Source organism: Octopus sinensis, linkage group LG1 (genome assembly GCF_006345805.1).
Source record: "Octopus sinensis linkage group LG1, ASM634580v1, whole genome shotgun sequence".
In the NCBI taxonomy this organism is placed as follows: domain Eukaryota; kingdom Metazoa; phylum Mollusca; class Cephalopoda; order Octopoda; family Octopodidae; genus Octopus; species Octopus sinensis.
In genome coordinates this window covers 207,602,437-207,628,409 of record NC_042997.1, presented here as the reverse complement: position 1 = coordinate 207,628,409, position 25,973 = coordinate 207,602,437, and the positions used below count along the sequence as shown (strand labels likewise).

The 25,973-nt window shown below is 40.0% G+C and overlaps 2 protein-coding genes across 2 annotated transcripts in view; one reads left to right on the top strand and one right to left on the bottom strand.

The window, feature by feature from the left end:
- LOC115209664 (protein mono-ADP-ribosyltransferase PARP14-like) overlaps positions 1 to 25,973 on the bottom strand; it is a 730,077-nt gene that overhangs the window by 84,942 nt on the left and 619,162 nt on the right. The gene's annotated exons all lie outside the window — the stretch shown is intronic.
- LOC115209694 (protein mono-ADP-ribosyltransferase PARP14-like) overlaps positions 1 to 25,973 on the top strand; it is a 146,526-nt gene that overhangs the window by 4,411 nt on the left and 116,142 nt on the right. The window contains exon 2 of the mRNA XM_029778183.2: positions 23,051 to 23,085. Coding sequence (XP_029634043.1) covers positions 23,073 to 23,085 — 13 coding nt within the window. The 5' untranslated portion in view covers positions 23,051 to 23,072. The remainder of the gene's footprint in view (positions 1 to 23,050; positions 23,086 to 25,973) is intronic.

Below are 25,973 nucleotides of genomic sequence, written 5' to 3'. Positions count from 1 at the left end.
TCCAAACAAGAAAACAAAAACAAAAAAACAACAACGCAAGGACGTGGAACAAATAAAGTATTATTGGACGCTCAGGAAAGAAGGGAAGAAGGAGGGTTTGACGTTTCGAGCGGAGCTCTTCGTCGGAAACATAGGAGAAGGAAAGATCCCGAGAAGGGAAGACAGGGGAAAAAAATCGCTAGTGATACAGACGAGGTCACATACTAAATATATATATATATATATATAAAAAGACTGCTGTGCTTGCTGTTATGCCAACATCAGTGAAGAAGAAAGAGAGGATGTACCACGTCTACCGTCCAAATACTGGTTTACAGCCTCGTTCAGAAACACCAGCTGAGTTGAAGAAGAAATTCAAGAAGGTAATAACATTGTCTTGTTTGTGTAGATTTAGAAACAATCTCGCTTTAGTGTGTAATTTGTCAGCACACTTGGGGTGTTGCGGTTGTTGGGTAGCCCCTAAGTCAATCTTGATCCTGCAAACCTTTGATCCAGAGTCATTAAGCTGGGCCAATGGGTATTCTTTATCTAGATGTTTTGTGTATATTATTTTAATTTGGTTGCTCTTTCTAGTAAATGAAGCAACTATGTAGAGACCCGTCATTGGCTCAGCACATTTGTTGGCTTTTCATTGGTGATATTTAGTAATGGTAGAAACATTCAAATTGTTAGTGCTCCCTTCCTCCTTAACTATTTTGTATTTATAGTTTCCACATAATGCAGTTGACTTTAGGTGGGATTTGTTGTATTTTAGAATAATGGTTTTTATTTCAGCAACATTCAGGGATAACATTGACTTTTACCATAACAAAAGAGGAGGTATTGTCATATTCGTTTAACGTCCGCTTTCCATGCTAGCATGGGTTGGACGATTTTGACTGAGGGCTGGCAAACCAGATGGCTGCACCAGGCTCCAATCTTGATTTGGCAGAGTTTCTACTGCTGGATGCCCTTCCTAACGCCTACCACTCCGAGAGTGTAGTGGGTGCTTTTTACGTGCCACCGGCACGGGGGCCAGTCAAGTGATACTGGCAATAACCTCGCTTGAATCTTTTTACCCTCTCTCAAGATGGAAGCTGAGAGCAGAAGCAAAGTGTTGGGTGACCATGTTTCCCCAAAAGTTTCATGGAAAGAGTTGCTACTATAGAACTGTAAGACAGATGAAAGTACATGAAACAAAATGTATATTAAAAGCATTCTAAGATGAGTGAACAGTGATTCAAAGCATAGAGTAAACTTTATATGGTAGAAATAGATGTATGTGAAGGTTTGTGGTTCAGTGGTTAGAGCATTACGCTCACAATCATGAGGTAGTGAGTTCGATTCCCAGACCTGGGTGTGTGTTATGTTCTTGAGCAAGACACATTATTTCATGTTGTTCCAGTTCACTCAGCTGTAGAAATGAGTCACGATATGTATCAAGCTGTGTTGGCTTTTGCCTTTCTCTTGGGTAACATCAGTGGCAAGGAGAGCGGAGGCTGGTATGCATGGGCGATTGCTGGTCTTCTATAAACAACCTGGACTTGTGCCTCGGAGGGGAACTTTCTAGATGCAATACCCTATATATATATATATATCATCATCGTTTCACGTCCGTTTTCCATGCTAGCATGAGTTGGACAGTTTGACCGGGGTCTGGGAAGCCTGGAGGCTGTACTAAGTTCCAGTCTGATCTGGCAGTGTTTCTACAGCTGGATGCCCTTCCTCACACCAACCACTCCGTGAGTGTAGTGGGTGCTTTTTACCTGCCACTGGCACAGGGGCCAGGGGAGGCTGGCAACTTCCACGTTCGGTTGGTGCTTTAGAATCGAAGGGCCTTAGAGTCAACCTAGCTAAAACCAAAGTCGTAATAAGTAGGAAGGTAGACAAATCACAAACGCCTTCAGGTAGATGGCCCTGCTCGATCTGTAGAAAAGGTGTAGTAGTAGAAACTCTATAAGATGCACCAAGTGTAAGCTATGGACACATAAGAGGTGCAGCAATGTCATAGGAAGGCTAACTAGGAAGATGGTTTTTGTATGTGGCAGATGCTCGGGAGCATTAACCTCTGAAAATCAGCAGAAAACAACTTCCGTCACTTTCCAGGGGGAAAAACTAGAAGTGGTTGATAGCTTCCGTTATCTTGGTGACCAAGTCAGTAGTGGGGGTGGGTGTGCTGAAAGTGTAACGGCTAGAGTAAGAATAGCCTGGGCAAAGTTTAGGGAGCTCTTACCTCTGTTGGTGACTAAAGGCCTCTCGCTCAGAGTAAAAGGCAGACTGTATGATGCATGTGTACGAACAGCCATGCTACATGGCAGTGAAACATGGGCCGTGACTGCTGAGGACATGCGTAAGCTCGCGAGAAATGAAGCTAGTATGCTCCGTTGGATGTGTAATGTCAGTGTAAGTACCTTGAGAGAAAAGTTGGACCTAAGAGGAATCAGATGTTGTGTGCAAGACAGACGATTGCGCTGGTATGGACATGTGGTGAGAATGGATGAAGATAGGTGTGTGAAAAAGTGCCACACCCTGGCAGTTGAGGGGACCTGTGGAAGAGGTAGACCCAGGAAAACCTGGGTTGAGGTGGTGAAGCACGACCTTCGAACTCTAGGTCTCACCAAGGAAATGACCAGAGACCGAGACCTATGGAAGTATGCTGTGCGTGAGAAGACCCGGCAAGACCAGTGAGAACAATCAAAATCAAATCATATATCAGAAAGCAGGAGTTAAGTGACCCATCTGTTCGTGTCCGCTGTCAGCCTCGTCTGGCACCCGTGCCGGTGATACGTAAAAGCACCATTCGCTCATGGCCGTTTGCCAGCTCTGCCTGGCCCCGTGTCTGTGGCACGTAAAAGCACCATCCGTTCGTGTTCGTTGCCAGCCTCGCCTGGCCCCGTGCCGGTGACATGTAAAAGCACCGTCCGTTCGTGGCCGTTGGCCAGCTCTGTCTGGCCCCGTGTCGGTGGCACGTAAAAGCACCATCCGTTCGTGGCCGTTTGCCAGCTCTGTCTGGCCCCGTGTCGGTGGCACGTAAAAGCACCATCCGTCCGTGTCCGTTGCCAGCCTCGGCTGGCCCCCGTGCCAGTGACACGTAAAAGCACCGTCCGCTCGTGGCCGTTTGCCAGCTCTGTCTGGCAACCGTGTCGGTGGCACGTAAAAGCACCATCCGTTCGCATCCGTTGCCAGCCTCGGCTGGCCCCCGTGCCGGTGACACGTAAAAGCACCGTCCGTTCGTGGCCGTTTGCCAGCTCTGTCTGGCCCCGTGTCGGTGGCACGTAAAAGCACCATCCGTTCGTGTCCGTTGCCAGTATCGCCTGGCCCCGTGCCGGTGACATGTAAAAGCACCATCCGTTCGTGGCCGTTCGCCAGCTCCTTCTGGCACCTGTGCAGGTGGCACGTAAAAAACACCCACTACACTCGCGGAGTGGTTGGCGTTAGGAAGGGCATCCAGCCGTAGAAACACTGCCAGATCTGACTGGGCCTGACGAAGCCTTCCAGCTTCACAGACCCCAGTTGACCCGTCCAACCCATGCTAGCATGGAAAACGGACGCTAAACGATGATGATGATGATGATATATATATGTATGTATGTATGTATATATATTATATATATAGCCTCGCCTGGCACCTGTACCAGTGGCACGTAAAAAGCACCCACTACACTCACGGAGTGGTTGGCGTTAGGAAGAGCATCCATCTGTAGAAACACTGCCAGATCAGACTGGAGCCTGGTGCCGCCTTCTGGCTTCCCAGATCCCAGTTGAACCGTCCAACCCGTGCTAGCACGGAAAGCGGGTATTAAATAATGATGATGATGATGATAATATATATATTACTCTCTTTTACTCTTTTACTTGTTTCAGTCATTTGACTGCGGCCATGCTGGAGCACTGCCTTTAGTCGAGCAAATCGACCCCGGGACTTATTCTTTGTAAGCCCAGTACTTATTCTATTGGTCTCTTTTGCCGAACCGCTAAGTGACGGGGACGTAAACACACCAGCATCGGTTGTCAAGCAATGCTAGGGGGACAAACACAGACACACAAACATATACACACACACTTATATATATATATACATATATACGACAGGCTTCTTTCAGTTTCCGTCTACCAAATCCACTCACCGTAACTGTTGAGGAACTAGCAGAGAAGCTTGGATTTGGTCATTCAACCATTCATTGACACCTGTGTGCTATCGGAAAAGTCAGCAAATTGGGTCAATGGGTTCCTCACGAACTTTCCGAGTCTAATTGCATGCAGAGAGTGAATGTATGCTTTTCTTTGCTGTCATATCTCACCACTACTGCGCTACGTATATCTATATATATAAAACTGTAGTTGTGTGAGTGTCTGTCCCCTTCGATTTAGATTCCTAACTACTCCCACATTTTGCGGTACAGTTTAACCAAATTCGGGTAGCTTATAGTCGTGATTCATATCGAGCCCGTCTGAATATTAGCGCGCGTCTACGATGAGTCTACGATTTTAAAAATAATTTAACATCATTTTTTATTCCATTTAATGCATAATTTTTCGTGTGTCGATGGCGGCGGAGTTGGCGTCCACGCTCACACCTGCACCTGTGGGGAAGGGAGTGTAAGGAAATCAACGTCGTAATGCGTTGTCAAGGAGACCAGTGTTCTTTTAGAACAACGACTTCATGGCTTGAAGACACCAAAACAGAAATGGCTAAGAAAGCGTCTACATGAGTCTACGATTTAAAAAAAATTTACCATCGTTTTTTTTCCATTTAATGCATTTTTTCGCTATTATATAAGGGAAGTAACTCTCTAAAAATGTCTACGATGAGTCAACGATTTAAAAAAAAATTTACCTTCATATTTTTTCCATTTTTAATGCAGTTTTTGCTATTTTTTGGCTATAACTCTCTAAAAATGCTTATATAGTTATTTCCCTTACAAACCCGAGCAACGCCGGGCGATACTGTTAGTATATATATATTTATATAGATATATATATACACACACACACACATATATATACCTATATATTTATATTATATATATATATATATATATTATATATATATATACTTATATATTTATATTATATATATATATACATATATATATACACATATATAATACACACACACACATATATATATTATCATTATGTATATGTATATCTATATATATAGGAGTATGAGTATATGCACTCATGTATATGTATATGTTTTATTATGGGTATGTACCCACACCTATATAAGTATGTATGTAATCTGATTTGTAATCTCCGAAGAGTCCTTAGGATATTTTTGTAAATGTCTCATTTATAACGACTTATTGACCTACCATAAATGGCTAATATAAGTTAAATGAGACATGCTTATCTACATGGCCGAAACAGCTGTAAGATGTAGTCTATATTTATATTTATATTTATGTGTACTTATATTTATTTTCTATTATACGTATTCTACTTATTGTATAACATTACTCTTTTATGCACATTCCTTCATGTACACTGTTTTACCCTACATTATTATGTTTAACCTTATAGTTTCTTATGTGGTGGTTTAATAAATTATGTGATTGAGAATTATCTGGTAATTGATATTTGATTTCGATGTATTTCTCCATTTTCTTATTTTGTATACATATATATATATATATATATATATATATATATAATAGAAATATTAAAATTACTAAGTCTCTCTAAAAGAGAACAACGGCAGCGTTTCCGGAAAATAATAGTTATCGCCATACTAATATGGCATTCTTATAAAAATAAGAATAAAGCTGTCCGCTTATTAGCTCCATGAGGCCATCGCCTTAAGTTAGCTATTTGATACACAAACTGTATCCATATAACCTTCGAACAAGGGAGGTCAGTCGCTCCACACTACTTGACCGGCAGCTACAGATGCGTTTCGGGGTATTGCCCCTTTTCAATGCAGCGTAGCCAGACCAGTAGGTGTCGCTTCTGACAATCTCTGTTCGAAGGTTTTATTTACCTAGCTTCGGTGGAATACATCCACTTGTTTTCAATAATAGAAATATTAAAATTACTAAGTCTCTCTAAAAGAGAACAACGGCAGCGTTTGGAAAACTTAGTAATTTTAATATTTCTATTATTGAAAACAAGTGGATGTATTCCACCGAAGCTAGGTAAATAAAACCTTCGAACAGAGATTGTCAGAAGCGACACCTACTGGTCTGGCTACGCTGCATTGAAAAGGGGCAATACCCCGAAACGCATCTGTAGCTGCCGGTCAAGTAGTGTGGAGTGACTGACCTCCCTTGTTCGAAGGTTATATGGATACAGTTTGTGTATCAAATAGCTAACTTAAGGCGATGGCCTCATGGAGCTAATAAGCGGACAGCTTTATTCTTATTTTTATAAGAATGCCATATTAGTATGGCGATAACTATTATATATATATACTGGCAGTATCGCCCGGCGTTGCTCGGGTTTGTAAGGGAAATAACTATATAAACATTTTTAGAGAGTTACTTCCCTTATAAATGCCAATTCGGGCTTTCTTAGCCATTTCTGTTTTGGTGTATTCAAGCCATGAAGTCGTTGTTCTAAAAGAACGCTGGTCTCCTTGACAACGCATTACGACGTTGATTTCTTTACACTCCCTTCCCCACAGCTTCACGAGGGAGGGAAGGGGGAGAAGCAAACAGGTGCAGCTGTGAGCGTGGATGCCAACTCCGCCGCCATCGACACACGACAAATTATGCATTAAAATGGAATAAAAAATGATGTTAAATTATTTTTAAAATCGTAGACTCATCGTTGACGCGCGCTAATACCCAGACGGGCTTGATATGAATCACGACTATAAGATACCCGAATTTGGTTAAACTGCACCGCAAAATGTGGGAGGAGTTAGGAATCTAAATCGAAGGGGACAGACACTCACACAACTAGAGTTTTATATATATAGATATATATATGTACAGTTATGAGAGAAAAACTTGGATCTTGGGAATTGTCCGAAGTCCTCTGCCCACCATCTTAGAAAAGATTTCCCTCACAAATTTCTTTATAATCGTAACGTATGGGGTTTGGAATGTATTTCTATAAAATTTCACTGTAAAAACCTATTTTCCTAAAAGTTAAGAGTGAAAAACTCGGATTTAGTGAATTTTCCAAGGTCATTTCCCCACCCTCCTGTTGCATTACTCGCATTCTATTTTTTTGTTACCCTTTTTTTTTAAATAAGTAAATGAATAATAATCTGAAATTTTGAAATATTTCCTTTAGGCGTTTTCTTTATTCAAACTAATTTTATTCAAATTAATGACTTAAGTTTGCTTTTTTGAGAAAGCATTTTGATATCAGGTTCTAACAGAGTGGTTCTTAGTATCAATTGGTCCTCTAAATGCTCGTCTGTCAACTGTGTTCTCAGTGAATTCTTGATTTGCGTCAAGTACGAGAATGTGGATTCGCAACAGTATGTTGTTGAAAAGCAGGAAATCAGTCGGCATGCATGTTTCAAAATTTCAATGGGATCATCCCTATTGTCAAACTGAGATGTCAGGATATTATCTTCAGACATTTCAATAAGCTCCATTTGTAATTCTTCAGGAGCCTTTGGTACATCGACTAAGTGAGGCTGAAAAGCAAGTTGCAGAGTGATGTTATGCTTTTGAAAATCACTGAATCGTTTGTTGTATTCTTCTACTAATGACTCTAAAAGATACCCTTCCCCCATCCCTAACCCTAACCCTAAAACAGATTGAAATGCAATAGATCGATACAAGGGTTATAATTATGGGTGACATTTTCATACGACACCGCTACGGAAAATGGGATTGTTTCTAGCGGTGTCAAATGAAAATGTCACCCATAATTATAACTCTAGTATCGATCTATTGCATTTCAATCTGTTTTAGGGTTAGGGTTAATTAGAGTTAGGGGAAGGGTATCTTTTATTTCTTCGCAAATGTAAATAAACCCAATCTGTTTCTTAAAGGAGGGACATATTCATACAGCACAGAATGTTTTCACCCGAAATGGACTCCAGCGATTGGTTAAAATTGCCGAAATGCTCGATTTTAAAGTGGAAATATCTTACAAACTATAGAATTTACTCAATAAAGCCAAGAAAAAATGATGTTTCATAAACACATTCTACCAGTATACGAAGTTTAAAAGTGTTTAGTTAACTAGAAATTGTGTTGACATCTGCCGTTCAAAAGGGAAAGATCCAATACGTGTATACATACGTAAATATGGGGTAGGAAAAAGAAATATAAACTTTGCAATCCTTCAGAGAAGGTCTCCGTTAAGTGAAACTATTTGTTTGGCAATTTGCGTATAAAATTTATTTGTTGAATGTCTTTCTTTTTTTTCCGGCTGAAGACTGGAAAACACGGTCACACCCCACATCACACACACAAATATACATGTTTTATGCTTTCATGATTCACTTCTGTTTATGTGCATGTATGGGTGGATGGTTGGGTGGGTTTGCACTGAGGGTTCTATGTGTAAGCTGAAAAACAAAGTGAAGAAATGAGAATGTTTTACGGAACTTACCGAACAAGTAGTTTCACTTTCCTGAAAACATCTCTGAAGGATTGCCGTAAAGTTTGAAATGCTCTTTTTTTTTTTCGTAGTGAAATCGGAATAATTTGTAATCGAAAAGGTGGCAGTTATTTATCCATAATTCTCAAATTAGTTTCCTATTAATTGAGGCCGCTTTAGTTAAAGGTTACTCTATAATGTTTGCTGGTCAATACATTTCTACGTTACGTCATCTTCTTCTGACAGCCATTCATTTTCTCAGTTTTCTTTCTTTACCTTTGTCTTTTTTGGGTGGGGCCGTAACATGATGCACGGATTTTTTAAAATGTTTTTTCTTTTGCTCTATTTCTTCCTTTCTTTCCTGCTTTCTATCTTTCTTTCCTTTTTTCGTCTTTTACTCCTCCTTATCATCACCACCACCACCACCACCATTCTTTCAAAATTTTATTTAACAAGTATTTTGTTTGCATTGTCTGGATCATGGTGGTAACAATTCGTGTAATTGCAGCTCCTTTTTGGATGTGTAAGAATTGTTTTGCATTTTCATGAAGACAAAATTTCATTTTTTTTTCCCCCCAATTTAAAAAAATGCCGGATTACAGCAAAAATCCTAATAATCCACAGTGAGTAGCGTTTTGTTGACTCAGTTGTAGCTCTGAATTCAGCCATGGCTGAAGTGAAATTCTTGAGAAAGAGAAATATAACGTCTTCTTTTGCTGTGATGACAGTAACAGGTGCAAGACAGTGAAAACGACAAGAGCAATGACAACAACATCAGCAATAGCAACAATGTGAACAGCAGCAGCACAAAGAACGGAAACAACAACAACAGCAACTACAACGATGACAGCAGCAGCAGCAGCAGTAATAACATAATGAACCACTACAAAGCCATATCCCTTTTGAAAGAAGTTAGCCATTAGACAGTTCTTTCAGTCCAAGATTTGCAAAATAAAGCACTGCGATACAAAAGTGACATTCTGTGACCAGGTGGTATATGCCTTAGTGAGGAGGAGTAAAACCCTTATAAACGACAAGCAATTGTATATAAATGTGATTCTCGCGAGGAGAGGAAACTTAAATTTCCTACTCTGGCAGAGACTGAAGAATGCTGCAAAGATGTGTGGCCCTTGGTGCTACACATATTCAAAGGTAAGCAAGATGGGAGAGTAGCTGCTATATTCAGATAACAGTGAGCAAGAAGCAGGAAGAATGGCAGCTATAACTTGCACATCCCAGGCTTTTGTGAGGTTTTCCCATTACAAAGGTAAAGATTGACTTGAAATTAAGTCAAGAACATGCTGGTTCACTGGGATCTAGTGAGAGTTTTAGCCATTTTAGAGGAGCATGGGGAGATTGTGGAGGTGAAGTCCACCCCACAACTCAACAGGATTGGAATTCCAGATGCTAGTTTCTCCGGTGGAAATAAATTCCATTCCTGAATTTTGTCTCTTTTGGGGAATGTGAACAGATGCCCATTTATATACAAAGGGAAAAAGCCAAAGTGTTTTGTGTGTGGAAATATGAATTACTTCAAAGCCTTTTGCCTTTCGGTAGAGAAAGCATGAAGTTCTCCACTGTTACTACCAACTCTTCAAGGTGCGAACAAAACTACTCCCTCACATCTGCCTCTTTCCTCTGAATTAAGCCTCACAAAAGCAAAGTCCTCATTGACATCACATCAAAAGGGTTAGGGTTAGGGTTACTAGGAAGATAACTTTTGTGTGTGGCAGTTGAAGAGGGGCAATAAACACCACAGATGCTCAGAAAACTGATTCCATCACATGCCAGGGGGAGAAGCTAGAAGTAGTTGATAGCTTTAGCTACCTGGGTGATCAAGTTAGTAGTTGGGGTGGATGCTCTGAGAATGTTACCACTAGAATAAGAATAGCCTGGGCAAAGTTTAGAAAACATCTACCCCTAATGGTGACAAAGGTCCTCTCAATCAGAGTGAAAGGTAGATTTTATGATGCATGCGTGCGAACTGCTATGCTTCATGGCAGTGAAACATGGGCTGTGACTGCTGAAGACATGTGTAGGCTCGAAAGAATTGAAGCTGGCATGATCCGCTGGCTGTGTAATGTCAGTGTGCATACACAACGGAGTGTAAGTGCTCTGAGAGAAATGCTGAGCATAAGAAGCATTGGATGTGGTGTGCAAGAGAGAGACACCTATGCTGGTATGGTCTTGTACTATGGATGGATGAGAAGAGCTGTGTGAAGAAGTGTCACTCCTTCACAGTGGAAAAATTCGTGGAAGAGGGAGACCTAGGAAGACATGGGATGAGGGGGTGAAACATGACCATCGAATGTTGGGCCTCGTAGAGGCAATGACAAGAGACTGCGACCTTTGGAGATATGATGTGATTGAAAAGACCCAACTGGTAAAGTGAGATCACAGCTGTAGCCTATATCAGTGTTGCATAATCAGCCCATTTAAAAAGTACCTTTGAATTGTTGGGCGACATTTCATAAATCAAATCAAATCACAATCAAATGGAAATTGTTGTTGTAGCCGTAACCAGCGCTGGTGGCACGCAATAAGTACCATTTATTTGTGGGTCGCTGCCAGAGCTGCCTGATGGGCTACCCATGCTGGTGGTACATAAAAAGCACCATCTGAATGTGGTCAATGCCTGCCACCTCCACCCACCCTGACTGGATCCTGTGCTAGTGGCACATAAAAAGCATCATCTAAACGTGGCCAATGCCAGTTCCGCCTGACTGGCTCCCATGCCAGTGGCACATAAAAAACTCCCACTACACTTTTGGAGTGGTTGGCATTAGGAAGGGCATCCAGCTGTAGCAACATTGCCAGATCAGATTGGAACCTGGTGCAGCCTCCTGGCTTCCTAGACCTCAGTCAAACCGTCCGACCCATGCCAGCATGGGAAATAGATGTGAAATGATGATGATGATGATGATGATGAGAGGCATTAGTCTCCAAGACTCTTGTGGATGATTGAAATTGATTTTGGATCAAACTGTGCACATTGTAAACTCCAACAAAGTGAAACCACTAAAGGCAAGATTATTTGCTCAACTTTGCAAAGACATAGAATCAGAACACCACTGCCTACTTCTACACATGGATGTTATCTGGCTGTCTCAGGGTAAAGTTTGAAATTGGGTGCTGAAACTGAAGAACAAATTAAAAGCATTTTTAAAACAAGAAGGGAACCCATTGTCTCACCAGCTCAGTGAGAATGACTGGTGTACAAAACTGGCATATTTGGCTGATATCCTTTCCAGATTAAACATGCTCAATTCCCATATGCAAGCCCGCAATGAGAATATCCTCACAGCTACAGATAAACTGAGAAGATTAAAAAAACTTCAACTCTGGCTAGGAAGTTTGATAAAAACATAATCTGGAAATGTTTCCATCTGTGAAAAGTTTTAAAATGAGTAGGAAATTGTATGCCCATATATAGGAACATCTTGCAATACTTTTAGAAAAACTTTGATTACGTTCCATTGTTGTCTAGAGAGAAATTCGAGTGGGTTAGAGATTCTTTTGCAAATTCAAGTTGTTTAGATCTAACATTAGATGAGGAGATAGAATTGGCAAACATTTCAAGTGATCACATCTTAAAAATAAAACATAAGAGTGTACCACTGGACTCATTATCACCATCATCATTTAACATCTGCCTTCCATGCTGGCATGGGTAGAACGGTTTGACAGGAGCCGGCCAGACAGAAGCCTGCACCAGACTTCTGTGACTGTTTTGGCTGGAGTTTTATAGCTGGATGCCCTTCCAAATGCCAACCACTCAGCAGAATGGACTTAGTGCTTTTTACGTGGCATAAGCACAGGCGAGGTCAGTTTTGGCAAGGTTTTTACAGCTGGACGCCCTTCCAAATGCCAACCACTTTACAGTGTGGACTGGGTACATTTAAGTGGCACCTACACTGACAGGGTCACCAAGTAACCTGCAAGACAAAGAAAAAAGAAATCTCTTTTGAGAGAGGAGGGGACATTGGAGGAGGTGATCTTGTGTTGGATGATGAATGGTTATAGTGTGAGAGAGAGAGAGAAACAGGTTTCTTGCTGGGTAGGGTGGGGGGATCAGGAATGAAGAGAGAAACAGGTGCACTGCCATAGAGGAAATACATGGTTGCTCAACCAGAGGGAAATGCAGGAAAAGGAGAGAGAGAGAGAGTGGGAGACAGCAGGATAGAGATGGTGGCAAACTGCTGGGCATACTCACGTGGGATGGGGATCAGAATGTAAATGGGATGGTTGAGTAAAGGCAGAGAGAGAGATATAGATGATGGCAAGTGCCAGGGCATACCCTTAAGGTTCAAAATTCATATAATATAAGTGGCAGGACATTGCCAAAGAAGCATGATTAGAGAGTAGGGGAAGGGAGTGTTGAAAATCTGGGTATATATATATAGACTGGGGGAAGGGTTTCTGGATAGCAATATACAGAAAAACAGGGCCATGAAGACAGGATTGGGGAGTGAGAGGCAGGCATGGTGTATGAAAGAGGAAATGTGAGGAAGAGATCTAGAGATTGAGATTGGCTTGTTGGGGTAGGGTGTGCGAAAAGTTTTCTATGTGTGGGTGGGACACACAGGTTGAGGGCTAGTGATTAGCAATGATACAGTGAGACAGGTCCAAGAGGACAAGATTGGGGAGTGGGAGGTAAGCATAGTGCATGAAGTGGAAATGTGAGGAAGAGAAGAGGTGTAGAGTTGTAGTTTGGTTTGTTGTGGTAGAATGTGTGAGAAGTTATCTTGTTAAGTGTGGGTGGGATACACAGCACTTCTAGAACTCTCTTTCACTGATGTGGGTGAGTCTTCTCAAGAACCTCATATCGCCACAAATATCAGTCCATTGTCATTTTCTCTGTCCTCATTCATGCACATCACATGTCTAAACCAAAGTAGTCTTCTCTCTTGCATACTACATTTGATATGTCCAACTTTTCTCTCAATACATTTGCACTTTGCCGTACATGTGCACTGTTGTTGCACATCCAACGGTGCATACCACCTTAATTTCTCTCCAGTCTACACGTCTTCTGTATTCAGAGCCCATGTCTCACTGCCATGGAGTATAGCCATTCGCACACAAGCACCATATAGTCTACTTTTCACTTTGAGAGAGAGGGTCCTTTTTGTTGCTAACAGAGGTAATAGTTCTCTGAACTTCACCCACTCAATTCTTATTCTAGAAACAATATTTTCAGAGCATCCTCCACCATTGCTAATTTGGTCACCTAGGTAACAGAAACTATCTACAACCTCAAGAGAACCTCCTGGGTTTTTGAGAGAATCTAAGTCCCGTGTGCTCTTAGTGCTTATTGTTCCTGCACATCTGTCACATACAAAGACAATTTTATCTCTTAATCTACCTGTGATTCCACTGCCCACAGTTTACACTGGATACAGTACAAGGAATTTCTTCCAACTCCTTTCCTACTTATGGAGCGGCACCATTTACATGACGGAAGGAAAGTTTTGTCTTCTTTCTTACTAACAACAACTTTGGTATTTGCTAGGTTAACCTTAAGGCCCTTTGACTCCAGGTCCTGTTTCCATACCTGGAATTTCTTCTCCAATTCTGCTAAAGATTCTGCAATAAGTGTAAGGTCCTTAGCATATAGCAGTTCCCACTGGTGCCCAGTTTTGAATTCCGCTGTGATGGCCTGAAGGACTATAATGAATAAGAGTGGGCTGAGAACTGAGCCCTGGTGAACCCCTTTCTGAACGCAAAATTCATCTCTGTATTATTCATAGCTGACTCTCACCTTCCTGACTGTACATGGTTTGGACAGCTCTAACAAGCCACTCCTCTGCTCCTAACTTCCTTACAGACTACCATGTAACAGACCAAGGAACTTTGTTAAAAGCTTTCTCCAGGTCGATGGCTTACTTTTGGCCAACTACTTTCCTTGCAGCTGTCTCACTAGGAAGATGGCTTCTGTGGTACTCTTCTCAGCTACAAAACCAAACTGCATCTCATCTAGTTTAATTCTATTTCTAATCACATGAAATACAACCCTCTCAGTACCTTTCATGACTTGGTCTATCACTTTAATATCTCTGTAGTTGTTTCTATCTAAGGCATCACCTATAACCCTTATAGCAGCTACCTATAACGCTACTACACCAGTCGTTGGGGATGGTGCCCCCCCACCTGAATAGCCTGATTAACTATACAGGTGACTAAGCTGTATCATATGCCACCACAGATTTTAATAATCTCGACAGTGATTTCCGATGGACCACCCAGGGGCTTTCCCTGTCTTCCTCTCCTTAATTGCCTTATCTATTATGCTGCTATCAACTGTGATGGTTGGTCCCTCAACTGGCTCAATATTTGGTAAACCCCTATTCACCCATTCATTTCCCACATTTACTAACCCTTTCATACTGACCCTTCCATGCGTCTTTCTTCTCAGAGTCACTGACTGCAAGCATACCATTATCCATTCGCGCACATTTCTCACCCACCACATCTCTTTGCAATTCTGAACACCTCACCTTCTATAACATTTGCTGATCTCTTACCTTCTGCTACATTTTTCGCAACGTAAACCTGACGCCCAGCTGCTCTTTTGGCTACCTGATGTAATTCTCTGCTTCCACCATTTTCCCAGTCCTTTCAGGCTTGTCTCTTTGCTTTTATAGTTCTGTCTATTTCCTTGTTCCACCATCATGTCACCCTTGGTCTGGCTGAGACTCTGCATTAGCCACAGATTCCCTGTGTAGCCCTCAGTAGATTGTCCCACAGGATCTTCCAATTGTCCTCTAAACTGTATGTCCCCAACTCTTCTTCACTTTCGCCAGAAGCTTCCATTAGCAAATCTCTAAATTTTTGTCTGTTTGCTGGGTCTTTGAGCTTCCATAGTCTTCTTTTTCAGATTGGTTCATTTCTCTGAGGCTTTCTACCTCTAATTCTGAAGTCACTAACTAGTAACCTATGTCAGGTTGTACATTCTTCACCTGTGAAAGACTTTGCATTTTTAAGCATCCATCTATTTTGTTGCCTGGTGAAGAGGTAGTCAATCTGGCTTATGTGCTCACCAGACTGATAAGTGATTAGGTGGCTGCCTGGTTTTTTGAAGTTAGTGTTGCAGATCATGAGATCATTTGCATCACAGAACTCCAGCAGTCTTTTTTCCTCCTCATTTATAGGTTCAAAACCATAGCCCCCCCCCCCCTGCACTCCCTGGAATCCAGGGGGTTGCTGTTCAACATGTCCATTGAAGTCACCAGCTACAATAACGAAGTCTCTGTCATTTGTTGTTGAGGTGGTCTTCAAAAGGATCTCATAGAATCAGTCCTTCTGCTCATCAGTCAGTCTAGACTGAGGAGCACAGGTAGAGATAATTGTAACTTAATTAATTATAATAAGTCTCAGCTTATTACCCTATCACATACTCTAACTACCTCAGTAAGCTTATCTACCCACATGTTTGCTAACAGTATGCCTACACCACCCACTCCATTCTTTCTACCAACCCAGAAGAATTTTAATCTTTGTTCCTTACCCCTTAGGAATCTAGCTGAGGATTCCCTCCATCTTACTTCTTGCACACTACACACATCAACATGGCATCGATGCAACATTGCAATAATCTGCCACTCCTTTTCATTGTGCCAACATTGATGCTTGCGACCTTGAGATTGAGTACTTGGGAGTGGTGACAGGAAGGTGGTTGTGGAAATTTTGTCATCACCTACAACAAAGAAGATCTACGAAAATGCTTGCCAGCTAGCATAAGGCTTTGGTACATATTTTACTCAGGGAATTACAATGAATCACGATTTTCCCCCAACTTATCCAACATCTAGAGTAAGAGTCAACAGTTGAGTATGAGAATATGGTGGTTACATAGGGCAGTTTGAGTATTACATATCTAAATATTTATATATGAGGTACCTTTAACTGTATACGACACTCATCTGGGTACCTGTATGAGAGTAAACTCAAAATATGTATTGACTCAAACAGCACAAGAAGTGTATGAGTCACCAGGTGAACATGTTAATGTATGAATTAAAGTGGTAGTGTTGGGGGAGGGGGTGGGCATATCAGGTTTGCAAAACAGACATTGAGCACAAGCCTTGTGCAAACTAATTTTATGCTTCACCATAGGTAGATGGACTCAGAAGAAAAGCCATATTATTATTATCATTAAAATAGTAATACTAAATTAATATACATGTACATTTTAATTGTTAGATTTATCATATAAGCATCTTTTTGTATATACAATCAGAAACAATATCGATGTGTCTCTTCAAAAGTATTATCCATTCTTCTACAGTTCCAACAAATATCAAAGACCAAAAAGAATGGAAAGGCTTCTTTGTTTGAAGGAGAGAGTTTGTTTATCTCAAATTAAACCAAATATAACGGTGACTACGCATCAAAAATAAGCTCATACCTTACATTAAATTTTTGTACTTTAATCAAATTATAAGCTGTTTGTGTTATAAATAGAGATTTAATGCATTATTAGTCATGTTTTTTATTTTTAAATGTACTTTTTATCACATAAAATTTGGTGAGGTGTGAGCAAATTTTCATTCTAAAAATGCAGCTCAGAGAAAAAGGTTTGGGAACCATTGCCTTAAGACATTATGGTAAAAAACAAAATCCATCACAAGACCAATTAAAGAACAACTGAACACCAACATCAACACCTTCATCACAAGACAACCCATTTTTACAAAAACATTCACAACTCCAAACAACACAAAAGCAAAGAGAAACACTTGAAAAACAAAATGACTGACAGTCACACGCACAGGTACACACTTCTTTTATCAACTTCTTTGTTGTTCAGAAGAGCAACATTGAATTGATTGAGAAAGTAATTAATAACAAAAACATTGTAACAAATGGAGAAGGTTTTGCTGAACTCCTCCTGAAAACTTCATTGGACAGGATGTTAATCCAAACAGATATGGATGCATAACTTGATCTGAAACAAATCCCCCCAGGACATTGGAGGGTTTAGTAAAGTACCCAAAAAACAACTTCCTAGAAAAACCCTTCCCCACTCCCTGTGTCAACAGTCATTCCTGGAGACCAAGGTATACAATTCCATTTTCTTTCCTCTAAGTTAAAAGACTACACTTAGAGTTGGGTATGTAAATATTCAGGGCCTGGATTCGGCTTGGAAGCAGGGTTACCTGCTCAACAATCTCAGGTCCCTTACTTTAGACATGGCAGCAATTAGTGAGACAAGAATTTCTGGTAAACATGCTCTAGCATCCATTTTCAAAGACTACAAGGTATTCTCGTCATGTTATTTATCGGGAGTAGGCAACGGTGTAGCAGTGTTATTCTGAAATCCTTAGATCTCAAAGCAAGGGAAGTCTTCTTGGACCCAGAGAGTAGGCTGGTGGTGCTTGATGTGATTGGCAGTGAATGTGGTGCTTTTAGAGTGGTGGCTGTGTATACCCTGACAAGGGCTGGACAGCCAGATTTCTTTAGGCTTCTAGAAACATTTCTGGGAACGTCTCACACTTTAGTACTAGTGGAGGACTGGAATAGTATTTTGGATGTGCAGAAAATCTTGTACATAGTAGAAGTGGGTGTAAAAGTCTCAAAAACCTGCTCAGAAACTTCCAGCTTTCTGACAGGTATCGACTGGATTTCCCTGATGTGCAGTGTGGGCATGGAACAACCAAAATGGGTCATCCAGATCGTATGTAGAGAGAGTATTTGTTAGGTTAGCGGATAAGGATAGTGTAGAGTCTTCACAATTCATATTGGTCAGCTACATAGACCACAAATTTGTGACCTGCACAGTTGATTTAGATAGCACTCATAGACGGGGAGCCGGTTACTGGAAGTTGAATGCATCCCTTCTGACACACAAATACTTACAGGGACCAGATACACAAACTAATTAAGTGGCACTTGATAGGGGTAATCATCAGCAGCTGTTGGTGAATAGCCCTGAAGAGGACAATTAGAGCAGAATTGATAGCATTTAACAAAGAGTTAGTGTTATGACGTGTGTACATGTTGGGTGTAAGAATAATTATTTGGATATGGTTATCTAGAAATAATCTATAGCAGAATTATTATGTTCACACAGAACATACTTTGTACTAGATGGATGTAGGTAAGATAGTAAACCAACACACATCACACTAACACAGTAACCTATACAGTCAACCAACACTGTCAACTGCTACGGACAGTTCACACAGTTCTTTATTTATTGAAATCTGTTAGTCCTCTATCAGTCACGTGGGGGGTGTACAGGATTCTCCCATAACAGCAATAGAAGAAAATAGGTGAGAGGGAGAACTAGTTAGTTAACTAGAGATAACAATCATGATTGATGTGTTAGTGGCAAGAACGATTCTTGATCATTTAAGGTTGCATTGTCAGAACTAAGGCCTGTGTACTAAGACGTGAGGGAACTAAAGCTGTCCGATAGGCTCAAATGATGGAAACGCATCATGGTAAAAAACCATGAGTGGGTCTTTGACGTATCAAGATGGGCACATGCTACATGGTTCTGAGCAGATGTGCACAGCTCTTCAGCTGCACTTTGTGCAGCTGTTTGGGGAGGACGATGAGTCAGTGATGGTAGCAGACTTTAGTTCATATTTAGGTAATCTGCTGCAGCTCTCAGCAGCAGACACAAGGTTCAGCAAAAAGCCAGTAATGGCCACTGAAATATGAGAGGTGATGGACAATTACACAAGTTGCTAATCGTCATGCTAGATTTGTTTGTCAACCTCTTGGCAGATGTTTACCACAACTGGCAACAGAATGTGAGAATTCCTAGTGCTGTTAGTCAGGGTGTGGTGACACTGCTGAAGAAAGAAGCTGACAGTGGGGATGTACTAGGAAATTTTGGCCAACGTGTTAGCAAAAAGGTTGGTGCTTGTTGGTAATCTTGTTGAGGAATCACCAATGTGTGCAATCCTGAATAGGTCTATCCATGACAACCTTCACCTTATGTGATACATCATAGAGAGCATTAGGACTAAAGCTGGATTTGGGGGGGGGGGCTAATCAGTTTGGATCCATCAATAGCATTCGATAGAGTCAACCATTGCTACTTGTAATCTGTCATTAAAGCAGCTGGTTTTGGATCCATTTTCAGAGGCTGAATCACTGCAATGCACAGCAGCACCTGCTGGATGGTCAAAATAAATGACCATTTATTGGAACCATTTAGCATCACATGCTCAGTCCAACAGGGCTGCCCACTGTCCCTCCTTCTGTATGTGCTGGCTCTCAAGCTGCTGCTGCAAAAGTTGGAACAACTGAGGGGCATCCCTTTCAAACTGGGACATAGAATGGCAATGTTAACATGTGTGGACATCATCATCATCATGGTATCTGATGCCTCCAAAGTGGAGACGGTCAGCTCCATTGTAGAGGAATATGAATTGGTTGTAGGTGCGAAAATTAACACTGAGGAGTTGGTGGGCTTGCAAATGGGCACCTGGAGAGGCAGGTTGATGCCATCAGATGGCACCATCTAATGCCAGACTGCTGGACCACTTAAACAGCTCAGGATCTGGTTTAATCCCAAAGATATGAACTGGGACAAAGTGACAAACAGGGTGGCCAGTCTTACCCAGAAGTGGGCAGAGAGGAAACTGCCCTTGAAATGTTAGGTAGAGACGGTGAATGCCTACATTGCCTCCATCATTATTTACAATCTGACCATCATGCCTCACCCCAGTTATTGTTTGATCAAGTTGGAGCATCTCTTGTTCATCTTCTTGTGGAAAGTATGCATTCCAATGGTCAGGCAGTCATCCTGCTGCCAGCTCCCTTTGAGTGGAGGATTAAGCATGCTGTGTTTTTTGATGCACAGACACATGCTCAGGTTGCATCACCTGCAATGTGCGCTCCATTTGTGAGGCATGTATTTTCACAACTTGTCTCTTTGACAGAGCTGCAGTCCTCAGTAAAGAATAGATGAAGACTGGGCACCTAGAAGGTCATCAGATGCTCACTGTCCTCTACCAGTCGGACAAAAGGATCGATGGATGTTTCACTTTGGCTATTTATAGAGGATTAGTGGTTGGAAAGTGCAACGAGATCCTAGGGGAGATTTCTTGGTATCACGAAGATGAACTGACTTGTCTGTTCTGGAGGACTTTTGGTCTGTGGGGTGAAGGGAAATTTTTCAGCTAATATCCTTCTACCCTATCCGCTCCTGGGCATTTCCAGTTTGGGATCTTTGTTGTCCATTCAGTTACCATTTCAGTCATTATTCTAATATTGCCCTTTTTCACTTCATAGTTTTCCAACCTTAATTCCTTCAACCATATAGCATCTTTGTTATACTTTCTTCCATTATTCAAAAACCTTTTACTTTCTTCAGTGCTTGGTCTCTCACTGCTGTTAACCTTTCCATTCAGTTGCTAATAAACCCTTTTCTGGTCTTGTTGGAACAAACTGTTGATTTTATATTGTTCAATGTTTTAGTCATATCTCTTAATCTTTGTCGCTTTAGCCTGCAATCTTTGTTTCAGCTCTTCAAGAACTACATTTAGTCCCTTTCTCTTTATCCTTTATCTACGTTCTAGTTCCTGATATTTCTCCTCTCTATTGATTTCATCTTTTCTTCTTTCTTTCCAAAATATTGATATGTTTTCATAGTTTGTTCATTGATTGTTTTATTCTTCTTTTCCACCAAGCTTCGTTTCCTTCATTCCCACATTTATGGTTTGGTTCGAGGCCTACATTATTTCCTACATAGATAATGCAGGCTTTTATCAATATATTTGTTCTGGTTATATTATTTGTCTTGATTTCTTTCAGCATTTTATTCGAATTAAGAGTCCATGCACTGAGCAAATTTCTATCCATTTTTCTGAATCCGTGTTTTCCCTCAAAAATACTATTAATGTCTTCGATCATTCTTTGCCTTCATTATTTAGTCCATCTCTACACTAACAGCTTAAGACATTATACCTTCTCCTCGCTACTCTCATTAAGTGCAGCATCGTCAACTTTATATTTACTTCTGCATTGCTCCCTGTGTTCTTGATTGCCACTCTCTTCCTAATCTCATCGAACCCTAATACTGTTATCCATCCTTTCTTCCTTATTGCGCTTACCTGATCATATTATTATTATTTTGGTCTTATTCCTGGTAGGAATTATGTGAATAGCGGGTTACTAACTGTAACCTTAAGTATCCACAAGTTTTCAGCAGTCTTGCAAGTGCTTAGAATCCTCCTGCTAATCCTTGCTCTCTCCAAAAGGCAAACTTCCTGTAAGAGCTCAACTGGGCATTCCATTCCAATCTCCTTCGGCCATTTGTCTATACTTTGACTTACAGTTCCCAACTCACCAATTGTTATAGGCAATACCTTTACTATTTGCATACTCTAAATACTTTCTATTTTAAATTTTAGGGGATTATATTTGTTTTTTTCTTCCTCTTTATGATCCTGGAATCAAAGAGGCATGGTGGGTCAGTCAGTGAGCAACTTCACTTTTCCTTATCTATAATCATTATGTCTGGTCTATTGCTTTCTAATTTCTTGTCTATTTGATTGTACCCTGTGTTTCCAGCTTCAAATCCCCATTTCTGACACAGTTTCCAGTGTAAAACTTTTACAACCGGGTCGGGCCTCCATTTCTTATATTCTTCCTGTGCCAACTTAGGGCATTCTGTCACAATGTGTGCCACTGTCTTGTTCTAAGTTCCACAAGCTCTACATCTTTCTGTCAAAGAGAGTGAGAGTTAACAAGAATGAGGGCAGAAACAGTTAACTGGAGAGAGAGTGGGAGTTAACAAGAGGTGTGCTGCTGTGAAGGAGATACGTGGTTACCTAACCAGAGGTAAGGAGGGAGAGAGAGTGATCAAGAATGAGGGCAGAGGTAGGTTTGTTGCTATAGAAGAGATACATAATTACTCAGCCAGAACAGAGAGCAAGGGGGAGAGAGAGAGAGAGAGAGAGAGAGATTAGGAGACAGCAAGATCAGGAGAAGGATGGTGGAAAGTGCCTTGGTATACTTGCAAAGAAAGGGGACCAGGGCATAGATGGGATGGTCGAGTAAGGAGATGAATTAGGGTAGAGTATCGCCAAGGAGTCACACATTTATATTTATTTGATTTTCAACAATTAACGAGAAAAGCTATTTCCTATATTTATTTAAAGATGGCTGGTAAAGAAATTGTTTTAATTTTGACAACAGGATGTGTTCCTTGTTATGAAAAGAGAGAATGCCGACATAGCATTGGTTACACTAAATGATGTTGTCAAGGTGAATACATTTTCATACCTAAGCAGTGTCAAAATATTTGGTGATGATGATGATGATGATGGCAACAACAATGATACTAATGAAATGAAACTTAGTGGAGGAAAGATAATGGCATCGATTCAAAACAATGTGAATAGATAAGCATTGCATTTGGCTGAGGAATCTGAATGGTAAAGGGGGGAGATGGATTCCTGTCTGAGTCCTGCCCAGTTGTTCTGATCTCTCTCTTAACTGTAATTATATGAGAGAGAGAGAGAGAGAGAATTTACTTTGAAAACAAATGATGTATTTAATACCTTAACAATGTTTTTCCTAATTATTTTATTTTCATTTGCAGAGCAAAAATACATGTTGAAATCATGGCGGAGAAAGGTATTTATTTATTTTTTAATCATAGTTTTGTAAAAGTTTCTTTTTTTGACTTAAATTTTCAAAAATAATATTTGTGAAAATTTACAGAAATAAAACAATAAAACTTTTACCCATCATCATCATTATCATCAGCTTCATGATTATAAACTAATCATCAACATCACCACCATCACTATGATAACCACCATCATCATCATCATCATCATCATCATGAGCATCGTCATCATCATAAACATCATGGTCATGATGTCCATTATGATGATGCATAGACAGCAACTAGCCTGAAAGTATGTCCTTCACTGTCTTTCACGTCCAGAACCAGTGACTTACCTTCCGGATCCAGGAAGATCATCTGTATTGCAAGATCCAGATTTTTCTGAACCATCACGGTAACTCCACCTCTCGCTCCCAGATGACTTCCCAAGATCCATACACCTGCTTAATACAAAGAAATTTCAAATTCCAAAATATCAACTTAAATTGAAAATAACTGAATTTGTGATGAATCCTAGAAATGCTGACTGCCATGGGTGAATGATATATTTGAGAGACAAACTTTGAGGTACCAAGTGAGGTGATATTTTTGCAGAAAATAAAACAAACTTGAATATAGAATTGCTGTGAAAACACTTTTGTAGCTAAAATTTTTTAATGAGGTTCTCACCAAAAAATTTATCTCAATGAGCACATTCTTTTAAAGCCAATTAATTTATACATTTCTTTTAAAATAATTGAGATATTTTGATTGAAAGCCAATTTTTCACCTTACTCTATCATTTTTTTACATCAAATATTTTGAGCTAATTTTTTTCCCGATGAACCAAATTTCATTCTTTTACTTCAAAATGTCAATTAGGGCTGGAACATTTTGTGCCTAAAAGTACTTCATTCAGCTTGGCTCAGAAGTGAATTACCAATGATGGCTAGAAGAGCTCATGAGTGACTAAAAGTTGACCTTAAGAATATATTCACTACTACCATGGGTGAAACATCTATCTGTATGTATATGTATATGTATATGTATATGTATATATATGTATATATATATATATATATATATATATATATATATATATATATATATATATATATATATATATATATATATATATATATATATATATATATGTATGTCTACGAGTTAGAGGTTAATAAACCATCTAAGGGATATTAAATATCCAATATACTAATATACTACTGGATGTGTACCTACGTATTTTTAACCAAGTGCATGGCAATATTACAGTTGAATATTGGGTGTGGATGGGGGTAGAATGGAAATTTATCCAGGATTTATAAGGCAAATAAGGAAATGGAGAAGATATAAAATTGACAAACATCAGCCAGTAAACATTCAATTATGTCTATTAAATGATAACAAAGATGTGTTTAAGTGATACAAGTAAACGAATGAGATCAGCCAATAAGTAAGTAAACAGACACATATATATAGAAATGAATGAATAATAATAGATGAGTGTACAGTTAAAAATCCCTTATGGCCATTTCTACCATGAGGCCCCAGAGTCTTCCAAGTCATCCTCATCACATCAGTGATATACAGGAATGAACAAACATTGGACAGAGATTGGATAATGGTTGAGCCTCAAGGCTTCTTCAGAGAGTACAAATGTTAGGGAACTAACATGTGGGAAATTCAGTTAGAATAATAGAGTAGGGTAAAATAAGATAAGATAGAATAAAATAGGCAAAAATAAAATATAATGCAATGTAATAGACTTGGTAAGGAAAGATAAGAACTTCATTTTAAGGTGTTGTTATAATCCTTGATATTCCATCCTGTGGTAAGTAAATAAAGTCACTCTCAGGAGATATATCCGTAGGCTGTGGTTTTACATCGTGTTTCAATTATTCAGAGAAAAATAGTGAAGGTAGTATGTTATATGGTGGATTTAATGGTTTGGTCCATGTTACAAGGGTCAGACGTTAGAGGCTAACCACTATTTGATAGATATAGCATTATGAAAAGAGTTGGCAGAAATAACCGAAATTGGACATGTCAGGGGAAAATTAATACACAAGTACATTAATGAAAGAAAAAATAGGTGAAACCTTGGTGCGATGTTATTATTTGTTACTTATTGACTGAAACCTAATCGCAATATCCCTATGTGTAGTGGGGTGAGGTCAAAGTCAATACTACAACCTAATTGGTCAGCTAAAATTTGAAAACAATCTTCCAGTCAACAAAAATCAAATACAGTGGTTTATCTTTGGCTAGGTATTTCCCCTGCAGTTGCCTTACCAGAACTATAGCATTACTGGTGCTTCTGCCTGGCACAAAACCAAACTGCATCTCATCTAGGCTAACTCTCTCCCTAATTAGTTAGGCTATGACCCTCTCTGTAACTTTCATCAACCGATCCAATAATTTGATACCTCTGTAGTTATTTCTATTTAAAGCATCACCTTTATCTTTGTAGCAGTTTGAATATGGTGCTGCTACACCAGTCATTGGATATGACTCCTTCATGTATCACCTGATTTACAATACGGGTGACTAGACCATAACCTACACTGTGAGATATTTTAAGCCCCTCTGCTGTGATTTCTGAAGGGCTAGGGGCTTTCCCTGTCTTCATATCCTTAATTGCGTTATCTACTAAGGTGTTGTCAATTTAGTCAACATTTGGCAGACTCGCCTCCTCCTCCCATTCGTTCATTCTCCACATTCAGTAGACTTTCATAATGGCATCTCCAACCTTCTTTCTTTGCAGAATCACTAAACCCAAGAGCACAAACATCTATGCAGACACATTTCTCTCCTATAACATCACAATTTTCTTTCACACAGTTTTGCAATCTGAAATACTTCAGTTATTTGGTCCTCACATCACTGAACATAGGCAAAATTTTTTTCTGCTTCT